The 11,568-nt window shown below is 39.4% G+C and overlaps 1 protein-coding gene across 1 annotated transcript in view; it reads left to right on the top strand.

Moving 5' to 3' along the window:
• Nucleotides 1-11,568, top strand: part of atg5 (ATG5 autophagy related 5 homolog (S. cerevisiae)) — a gene marked incomplete at its 5' end in the record, with an annotated part of 30,538 nt that overhangs the window by 928 nt on the left and 18,042 nt on the right. The window contains 3 exon segments of the mRNA XM_035672354.1: nucleotides 731-809; nucleotides 1,041-1,203; nucleotides 4,423-4,517. Of these exon segments, the coding sequence (XP_035528247.1) occupies nucleotides 731-809; nucleotides 1,041-1,203; nucleotides 4,423-4,517 (337 nt within the window).

The raw sequence follows: 11,568 nt of genomic DNA, 5'->3' as shown, positions 1-11,568 counted from the left end.
TATTAAAGGAACATCTTATCTTATATGACAGATTAATCGCAGATAATACTTTTGTTTTTTTTTGGACAAACAACAATTGTAAGACATTACTTTAGGGTCTGGCAACCCTCTAGTGGGAGAGGGGAGTTTTTTTCATCAGTTTTAGTCATTTTATAAATTCACAAATGTACAAATGTTCTTGTTGGCTTTAGGGGAACTCGAACTAAACAACCAATGTGATTAGTTCGTGTGATTGACCATGAAAATACCTAAGAAAATACACTCATCTGATTTGAGACTGTGATAAAGAAAAGCATCTAATCCCTGTTGACAGAAACATAATGGACTGTCCCTAATCTAAACACAGGACGTGACAAATAGAAATGTTTAGTGAACTGTAAACTGTCTACTAAAGTTTACACAATGCAACCAGAGAAAGCTGCCAACAGATGACACCATTTCTGTGTGCTAGCGCTTTGAAGCTACAGTTAAACTAAAGGTATATTAGGATAAAATCTGTTTGTAAAACACCAATTAATACATTTTTAATATGGAGGCCATATGCTGTGGTCAGTTTCCAGATGGCTGATAAAACAGGTGATTTGGCTGCTCAGTGTAACATTTTCCAGCAAATAACTAGAGTGACACTAGTTTCTTGGGAACTGACCTCAGTCTTTCTGTGACGTTGAGCTGATTGTAGTCCCACAAGGTCTTCACCTGTAACATTCCTGTTTGCTTTTCCTGTTTGCAGGCACTATCCAATTGGAGTTCTGTTTGACCTCCATGCCTCTAACACGGTCTTACCCTGGAGCATCACTGTGCACTTTAAGGTCAGAGTCATCCAGATCAAAACAGTGCAGAAAGGAGAATGAATGTTGGACACAAATACGACTCCACATAAATGACAGTGTTGCTCTGTGTCTGCTACAGATTGTAGATTGTAAATGCACAGTTGTTAACGCATATTAGCTAGCTCATTGTGGAGCTCTTCTGCCCCCTAGTGGCCAAAAATGACAAAGTAGCTTTAAGTGAAAATGTTTGTCTTGGGCATGTGGTGTCAGAATTTTCCAGATCGTGACCTGCTCCACTGCACGTCAAACTCTGTGATCGAGGCTCACTTCATGTCCAGCATCAAGGAGGCCGACGCCCTCAAGCACAAGAGCCAAGTCGTCAACGACATGCAGAAGAAAGACCACAAACAGCTGTGGATGGGCCTGCAGAACGGTGAGACACACACACACACACATACCTCTATTAGCAGCTGTGAATGTGCATGCTAAAAGGTGAGGAGGGCAGGCAAACACACACACACACACCAACCACACACCCACACCACACACACACACACACATTTCTAGAAGAAAGACCACAAGCAGCTGCAAGGGAATAACACACATTCACTCATTGACACTAAGATGCACACATTTGTCCCCTGAACACCTACATGCAGATTCACACATGCTTACACTCACACCAACACACACACCACACACACAACACACACACACCACACACCAGAGTCTCTCTTTAGTCTGATAGCAGTCTTTGAAGCCTCCACTTCCAAAACCACTCCCACCCACCAGCTTCCCTTTCCGTTTACACCCATGTGTCCAGACAGGTTGATTTCCTATTGGCTGCTGGTGGTGACTGGTGGTTTGTGTAGGTGAAGCTGGGGCAGTGGGGTTGATTCATGGAAGCTTGTGATGCGGGTTCGTGCTCGTCTTTGAAAATCAAAACCCAACAGACAGCGTGAGATTCTTGGAATCACTGCAGGTCGAGTTGCTCAAACAAAGCAACTATAAACACTTTGGCTACCAGTCATGTAGCTCAGTCAGTAATATAAAAATATGTCACCTTGTTTTGATCTATACTTTTCATGCCTCTCCTCCTTTTAAATGGTGAAGTATTAGCACACAGTACATGTTTTCCTATTGAATTATGGAATTCATTTATAAATAGGGTTGCAACTTACTTCTGTGATTAATTAATGTCTTGTTATGTCTCAAAAAAAAAATCAAAAATCAAAGATATTCAACGTAAATTAGTGAAAAAAGCCACACATCCTCACATTTAAGAAGCGGAATTGATTCATCAACATCTGCTCTAGTTATACATATATTAAAGGATAAAGGGGAGCTGCTGTATTGATGAAGACCCACAAAGGTTTAAAACCACTTAAATATGTATTATGCATTGTTGTATGAACAAGCCGTGTAACAGATAATGACTTTATTATAACGTCAGCAGCACTTTTACATGCGTGAATGCCTCATATTGGCCGTAGCAGATATTTGAATATATTGTTATTATACTGAATCCATCTGTGTGTGCGGTAAAACACTGAAAATGGTGCATTTACTGCTTCATGCTCTGTTGCTGGATAATGCTGATGGAGTTTGATATTATCAATGAGGGGCAGGTGCCACTTGACAGAAGTATCTATAATTGTCCTACTTCAGGAAATAATAAACTGCGAATCCTCAAATAATGACTAATTTAAAGGCAGAAAACAATATCTGTACTATATTTTTCAATATAAATTATGTTCTGTCATTGAATATGTTTTGCCATTTTGTCTCCACATTAATCTGATGTTTGTGAAAGTAAACACACAGTTGACAGGAAACCAAACTAATTGCAATGCAAATAATAGCCAAAAAACTGGAGCTTATTTGTTACATTTGTGGTTAGTACTTTCATGTAACTGTCAAAACTGTGCACTGTGCATTTGGCACTGAGAATGTTTTGAACAGGTTTACAGACGAACTCACAAAAAAAACATCAGCTGCTTATCTCTCTTCCACTTTCCCCTGAAACTAATAGAGAAAGAAATGTCACATCTAGAGAAGGAGAGAAAGAGACAGCATAAGAAAGAAAGATAAAAATACATATTTTGTGGACAGGGACTAAAAGAAGATGCTATGAGTTGTTTTTGAACTTCAGGGTGTGGTTCATGCCGTTTTTCTCTGTTTATGACTCCATTACACGCAGAAAGACACAGATAATACTTACGTACTAATTCAAAAAGGAGTTGGCCTTACCTGTTACACATGAAAGCGAGAGATGAAACCTTTTCGAAACCAAAACTTTCACGTCCAAAAGAGACCAGAAACAGAGAGAGAGAAACAAGTATGGCTCCTGCTTTCCTCCAGGAGAGAGAAAACAGAAGGTTTTCAGAAGGCTCATGTGAAAGCGAGAGTCGAGGGGAGGTGGAGGGCTTGAAACCAGCACATGCTGGGCGGAATCATTTTTGATGATGAAAGGCTGTCCTTCAACTGGATGACCAAGGTTCAAGCTTATTTGTTTATTTGTTTATTTAAAGGATCCCTGTTAGCTGATCCCATGGTAATCCACTAATCTTCCTGGGGTCCATTACTAACATACAATACATTACATGATGAACATTGTTTACATTCATATACAATTAAAACACTGTACATACATTTCGATAAAATACTAATTGAAAATCTCTCTCCGTATATATGTGAAGGAAAAAACAATTACTATTCAGTCTATCATCTACATATTCATATTCATAGCTCCTGTGTTAGTAAGGAACCGGCCTGCTACATTTTCCCAGACGTACACTTTCCATCAACCTTTTATAGCTGCCTCTCTCTTCTGAGCGTGACCTCTGATCTCCATGTGAAGAAGTGGAGGTTTACGGAAATGAGTGTTTGTCAAAGCTGAAGGACAGTTCCAGTCTTTTGCACACATTGTATCCTGCCTGCCATCATGCTCCGTTACATATCACACTGCGAGTTCTTTCATTGCATTAGTCATCATTCAGTGCAACCACATATGCAGTTAACTTTGTATGGCTACCTGAAAAGCAACTAAAGAATGTAAATAAGTGTTGTAAAATGTTAATTGGTACTATGAAGTTTGCTATGGTGTGTAGTGAAAACATTAAAAAAAAATTCCCTTTGAGGATATTTTCTTTAAACTCCGTTTTTCGCATAATGCGGGAAATGCTTCTATAGCTTGGTTATTACCAAATATACGGGGGTACTATGGAAGGAACAATATAATGCCTAAGTTTTAGTTACACTACCAGAATTATTTTTATTAGTTTGAGAAATATACACGTTTTTCTACAGCCCACCTTCTTCCCTTTACAAAGGAAGACAAACTTAAACTGTTTAAATTAGTTTAAAAATGCAAAATCTTCATGTAAATCATGAAATATCTGACGACAAATCTTTCAGTACTCAGTGTCACATTTTAGTTGGTACTAAAAATGAGGTTTGAAAACCAGCCCCAGTGAACACTTTATCCAGGTTTTCAGTTTACTGCTGTTTGTGCCAGCCAGAGGGATCGTCCTTAACTGACCCTTCCCTTGATGCATGCTGGAGAAGGATGGTGAAGATATGATTAAATCAACCTGTCTTATCATCAGGATATCGTACACTTGTTGACCTGCGTGTGTTTGTGTTGTCACAGATAAGTTTGACCAGTTCTGGGCCATTAACAGGAAACTGATGGAATATCCTACCGAGGAGGGAGGCTTCAGATACATCCCCTTCAGGATATACCAGGTAAAACATACACACACACACACAAAGTTTAAACAGACACTTCCCCCCCCAGTTATATAGAATATCGTTTTTATTTTAGCCAGTAAGATCTGAGTCTCCTGACTCCTGAGTGTACAGCTGAAGTTTGCCCGTCAGCCCAGTAGATGTAGCTAGATGACTGTGTGACAATCACTCTGTGTTGTCTGATGTTACCAAACCAGACATTGGCTCACTTTGTCCTGCAAGTTACCACTCTCTACAGATAACGGTCATGCTCTATTTAAAATATGCACCTGGAAGGTAAAAGGTAACTTCCCCTGCTTCTATTCATGTATAAAATTCAGGAATTCATTCCTGTTCAGTTTACAGACGGGGATGAATAAATTGTTCCTCTGTTTGGCACCCACATACACCTACAGACAGTTAAAAGTTGAAAATATTGTGCAACTGAGGAGTCTGTAACCTTCTTTTGACATATTCATCACTCGGGTTAAAAAACAATAAATGTCTATTGTGAAATCTAGTTTATAGCCCAAATCTGAAAAACAACCTGCAGTGTGTTCATGCCTGCCATAATACCTGCCTCAAAACAAGATGAGTAAGTGTCGGGTCTTTTTGTTTTGTTTTGTTTTGTTCACATGATTCATAGATTAACCTAGCTTGATAACCTAATTAAACCTTTTTCTGGGCTATTTTTCACTTAATGTTAAGTGAAACAATGAGAGAAACAGATAGAGAAACATTATTTATGTATATTTTCATGTGAACGCTGCTTGTAAGTTCACTGTTTTAAGAAATAATTAGTCTCTAAATCATGCCAAGAAACAGAACAATGGGTGTTAGAGTTGTGCGACACCCTGCTTTGCCCTTTTTGGAAATTATTCATCAGTTGTTGTATATTTGATACCTATGACTCTCCCTAGTTTGTGTGCGATTCCATTGAACTGTTGTTGGTGGGTGAGCCTCAGGGTTCAGTGCAGGATCAGGAGGCGTAGGCAGACAAGTGGCCTCAGGTCGGGTGTTTCCGCCAAGCCTCCACAGCTTTATCCTGACTCAGGTAAAAATTCCCTATTTGAGGACAAAAAAGAAAGAAAAGGGTATGAATAAGCGGCTGATTCTCGCATGGAAAACATTAGCACGCTGCGAGCCAGACAGCGGGGGAAAAGTGCCACGCTTTGAGTCAAGTGTTGGGGCTTTCTATACAGATCACCAAAGGCTGGAATGGTGTGGAGAATACATTTGATAACTTCCAGGGTATGAAACCATTCAGGATTGCACAGAATGACTGAAAAAGTTGTTTGTTTTTAACAAGTGGTAATAAGAAGGAATTATATTAAGCAACAGTGCAATTAAACGTAATTAAAGTCCTTTTAATCTCACTGGACACTGAAGAGTCTCGTCCAATCCAGTCAGGGAAAGGAATATTTGAAAAACATCTGGATCTTTGCAACAAAAACATGTTGACAGTCTGCTTTGAGTCTAGTGGCTGAATGTGCGTGCAGTTAGCCTTGATCTCAAATCACAGCAAACAGAAAGGGCCCCTCAGTGTCACTAAGTCCTGTGAAGGAATTGAAACGTTACTTAGGGCCTGTCAAGACAAGTTTTGGAAAAATAATGTAAGAAGATGGAGAGCGAGCAGAACAGAAAATAGATGTGGCTTCAAATGTCTGAGCGGAATGACATCTTATGAAACAGAAAGAGGTTTGTCGATGTTAAGAACAGAACAGAACTTAAATGTAATGGTTAGTTGCGAGTGAACTTTCCTACTAAGCATATTTTTCCGTCGTCATATCTGCTGTGACTGCTGGTAATTTCCCACTCTGAAGATTTATTATTGAGCAAGTTTTTAATGAAACCTGCTGGGCTCCACATATGTCTGCATTTACATTTTGCGCAACGAGGGCGGGGATTCAGCTGTCAATCACTGTCAAAGCTGATTGTTTTGCATGAATTTCTAAAAGCTCATAAATGCTTTTGTTTTTACTTTCACATCTTCAGCGCGTAAATAAACAAATTTACACTTTGACAAAAACATTCTTGTGTTTAGTAATAAAACATAACTCTTTAAAGTGGCAGACTGAAACATGCAGTCTCACCAACTGCCCGCCCTCTCAGACATGCACTTGTCGCAGCCGTAAAACCATGTAACTGCTGGCGGGTAGAAGAAACCCAGACCGTTCCAGTTTGGGGTGTTTTTCATGACTGAATTGAAAGTTTCCACAGTCATTTATAAGCTCAGTTGGTTTCATGACAATTGGAACATCAAAGCCTGTAACAACCTCACTGTGCGATTTTGAAAAAAAAAGCATCATTCCTGAAAAGTCTGGATTGTTTTGGAGATGATGTGGTTTTCATCTGCTAAATATTTACGACTAAAGAAAGCCTGTAAAGAAAAAGAGTGGAAACTACATCTGTTCATTATGATCTTGAAATACTCGTAATGGCAGTTTTCTGTGGCACTTTGAACTACTTTCACTGTCAAAAAGGCCTCGTGAGTGTCCACAGAAGTTTAAGATTTGCACCAAATGTTTGTAAAAATATTTTTGACTGAAATTGATAAAGTCTTTTTTTAGGTCAAAATAAACCACTTCACTTGCAAGCAAAGTGAAAGCACTTAAAATGGCATTAATAATCCTTCGTTGCACAGGAAAACTGTGTGCATACACGACTACAGTCAGCAAGGTTTTCAATGTTGATCCAGGAAGTCTGTAACCTGTTTTGGATGTTTACAGTTGACAGTTTGGGTAATTCATTTCACTGTTTGCCGCTTTTTCTCTTTCATATAACTTTGTCTGACATGGTTGTTTGTTTATAACTTGTCGGATCGTCTGATGGCTTGTATTTCTTGTTTGTTGAGACGCCAACCACGCACACAGATCTCAACATTTAACTCTGTGAGTGCAATCTCAACATTAATGATAGTAATGACGGGCAAAACCAAGAAAATGTTGGTTGATAAGACCTAAAATTAAGCAAATAACTTGAGTTCTATGAAGAATTATAAAATGAATTCTACAGAAACTATGCTGTTGCTAAGGAGAAAATACAGTGATGTTCTGACAAGACCAAACACGATATGACAAAACCCTGTGAAGACACTCAGTTTGCGGGAAAAAGAAAATAGGTTGAAGAGATGGAAAAAGGTGCAGAAACACTGAGAACAAAGCTGTTTGGCACTCCAAAGTCACTGTGGTGACTTAACAGGAGACTGTCTTACACAGAGGAAAGATCCCCCCTCCCACACAAACACACAAACACACACACACACACACACATGCTCAGAGTCCTTCAAAGCCAGATTGTGGTCTTTAGTGTAAATAACATGTGCTGTGTTTGATGCAGACAGAATTAATGACAACACTCAGTCCAAATAACAGAGGGCTCATTTCCGTCTGGCCTGCTCTCCTCATGGAGATGAAGACACCTCATGGGCATGGGCAACACATTTGTGTGTATGTGTGTGTGCCTTATGTCTTGAAAGTTAAACCGATTTAGCCACCTTTTGTGGCCTGTTATAAATCTTTGATATACATTTTTAGTTCATAACTTTTTTACGATGAAAGTTTTTCTTTTAATTTAATGTGTTTCTGTTACATAATCTACATCTGACATAAATATTATTTTTTATTATTTAGAAAAATTTAATGAATAATCCCTTTTTGACATTTTCCTCTCCTTCTACGTTACTTTTCATTGTTTTAATGGCTTATTTTAAATTTTAAAATATAAATGTCTGTGTCTGTGAGCACATTCATCTGTCAGCTTCTGTTTGTGTATTCATACATTTGTAATTTCCGTTGCTTCCGCTTGAGCCCTTTGCATGTGTGTTATTGTGTGAGTTTGTGCACATCACCCCACCGCGCCCTTTGCTCTGGCTGACAACGGGACTCATTTGAGTGCCAGTCTGTATTCCTGCTCTACCAGTGACGCCATGAGTGATTCAAAGAGCCAGAGGGGGCAGTCCGTCTCACTGCGCAGAAAGTGAAAATTACCATCCTTCTTTTAGTAACCGCTTACATTGTTGCTGTACAGGTACACTCTGTTCCCGCTATCTGACTCAGTGCTTACTCACTAACCCCCAATGCAAGAGCAGGCAGTCCACCTCCACCCGCCCCTGTGTTGTGGTACCGTAGAAGCTGCTTGCTTTGAGGAATGCATGTTTATTGCCTCCCAGATATATTGTAATGGCTGACTGAGATGAGGGGGAGGTGGTGAATACACAGACAATTACAAAACATGGGAATGCTGGAAACAGTTTATGCCAAAGGCAACAGGTGATTTGCCCAATGCATTTACAGTAATGTTTGCTGCCTTTTTGTTAGAATCATGACTGTCAATGGATTTTTTGTGCTTAGTCTGCTGAATGAAGAAAGGCTTACAGGTTTCTATAAGGATATTTATGTGGTCTTGTTGGCAAACCTTGCTGACCTCTACACCGTCATGCTGTTAGATAGAGATTTAACTTCCTAATTAATTCAGTGTCTTTGGTTTTGCATTAAATAGTTCACACAAGGTATCAAAAAACATATTTTCTATCTTATCTCTAGTTACATACAGTTTTATTTGTTCAGTTTAAGTTTAAGGATTTCTGAGACTTTTGCCTCTACCCATATACTGTAGAGATGAATGAAATATTGTTTGTGGTTAATACACAGCTGTAGAAAATAATCAATGGGACACCCTTTGAGCTCACCTGGTAGAGCTGGCAACCCATGTATCAAGGTTGAGTTCTTACCACAGTGGCCCATGGTATTCCTTTGGTAGAAGGTAGTATTGAGTGTTGAGTAGTTATGATATCTGGGCGGATAAAACTATAATTATGTTAATGACGATACATTCAAAGTGTGGATACTGCCAAAAAGAGCAAGCATTATGTAAAGGCAGACAAATGGAGTAAATAGTTCTGCTTGTTTCTATACATTTAGAAGAATTGGTGTGTATAAATCTGTCTGTATGTGTTGGAGCTGAGAAATTCTGATTAGCACTAAAATATGGAGATGTTTGAATGGTATCCAACAGATCAACCTAGCGTGCAACACTTGAGTGATAAATAATTTAGATTCCAATTGAGTATCCCTTGATGGAGTTTCTACTCTACAGGTGTGCATTTCAAGTTCGAGAAAATGAAGACTGCTAAAAATGAGGTTGGAATTTTAATTTACGAATGGATGGTCTCAGAATTCAGTGGAAACGCTTTCTGTCACCCCTCTCGATTCACAGAAACTCATATTGATGGACGGTGCTGTACCCCCCCATCCATTGTTTTACCATCAATTAGGCAGATTGAATCCCCTCCATCAATTAGGCGACGTCTTGAGTTCCGCTGTTCTTTTCACTCAGCAAGAGCGAGTCATCTCTTTTCCCTGAATCCTAATGACACCTCGCTCTCTTTGTGTCGCCATGTGCTGTGGTGCCAGCTAAGGTGTCACGCCAGCTGAAAAGAAAGTGTCTTCATCCAAGCAATATCACGCTTCTCTCCCTAGAGATCAATTGCCCCTTCTTTGTATGGCGACCAGCTCAATTATTCATGGTTGGCTATTTAAAAATGCAATGAAGTAGCTGTCACTTAGCACACTCTCTCTGCTCTGGCTCTTGCCGATGATCCCGCACGAAACGCCATGCTTCCTGTCAGTGACTCAGTCTTTCTGTGTAACCTGAGCACCGGCTTCGCGCCTCCACTGCCACCTTCCTCTTGCTGGTTCGCGCCTGGCTTTGTGGTGTGTAGTTACCGCTCGGTTACTTGATCCCCGTCCTCACCGGTTTCCTTTTCACAGCTCCATGATTAGGCCCTATTGTGTGTCAGACTCTCCGTTTGACACCTCAGGTTGGGTATCTGCCTGCACCACGTTTCTCTCTCTGAGGCCAGTTTTGCCCATTGTCCGATGCTGCTCAGTGGGTAGAGTGAGACATTAACTGTTTTCTACTGAGCCAACAATTACTGACTACTATTGATAAAACAATTGAATTGTATCATTACGATTCAGTTGTTTGTTTTCAATTACACAATTCTGTTGCTCAAGAAATGAAAATTAGAATGAAAGAACTTCGTTAATAAAGTTTTGTTTTGTTGTTTTTGGTCTCAGGTAAAACAATGGATGACAGTTCATTGAGTTGAACATCAGTTTAATTATCCAGTCTGTTTTTTTTTTCATATACACCCTTTCTGAAGTCCGAAGTCAAGTCTAAACAACAGTCGAAAAACCCAAAAGGATTCAGTTTTTGATAATTAAGAGAAAAATGTGCAAATCCTCAAATGTCTGGCCTTTATTTGATGAATTGCTGTACACAATTAACGCATTATTAGGGGTTTTAAATGTTCCGTTATTTAAATATAGATATAGATATAGACATTCCACTAATCTCTGATTTGACCATATCGCCCAGCCCACTACTCCTACTGATTCCACTGATTAACAGCTCTTCAATCAAAGAAACACAACCCATCAGTGAAATTAGCCGGTGTAGTGTTGAAAATGTCCATGCTTCTGAGTCACTATGGCACAAAGATGAGATGTACTGAAGTAAGGTTCTTGATTAACCAAATAGCATTATAAGTCACCACCTGACAACAACTCCTGAATGATGTCCAGCGTCTGGCGCCTTGTCTCCTGCACTGAGGACACGGGTCACTCGGTAACCAGAACCACTAAATTTTTAACTCGACTCTGAAGTGATAGTGAGACTCTTGACATTTACAAAGAACATACGTGCTGACATACCAGAATCAGGTTCAGGAACTGCAAATACAGGAGGTTACAACATAAAATGTGTCAAATAAATATAAGAATATAAGAAAATATATGTTTTTTTACTTCTACCATAAACACTTTGTAATATTTACCCCAGCAGGAATGTTAGGCTTAATAATAATATTCTGTCAGTTTGAGCCTTAGACTTTATTATATTTACCTGTCGAAGGTAAATATGTCAAAAAAAGTTCCCAGTATCACTGTTTCCGAAGGTTATAGGCAGCATGACCCTGGGTAACCCGGTTGACCTGGATAGCCGTGCATGTGGCATTAATGAGCTTTCTGCCGAGCACAAAACTGTTTAATTAGGGACCGAGCACAGT

This window comes from Morone saxatilis, unplaced genomic scaffold (genome assembly GCF_004916995.1).
Source record: "Morone saxatilis isolate NCDOM2014 unplaced genomic scaffold, NCSU_SB_2.0 Contig24, whole genome shotgun sequence".
Classification (NCBI taxonomy): Eukaryota; Metazoa; Chordata; class Actinopteri; family Moronidae; genus Morone; species Morone saxatilis.
This window is presented reverse-complemented; position numbering and strand designations above follow the sequence as displayed.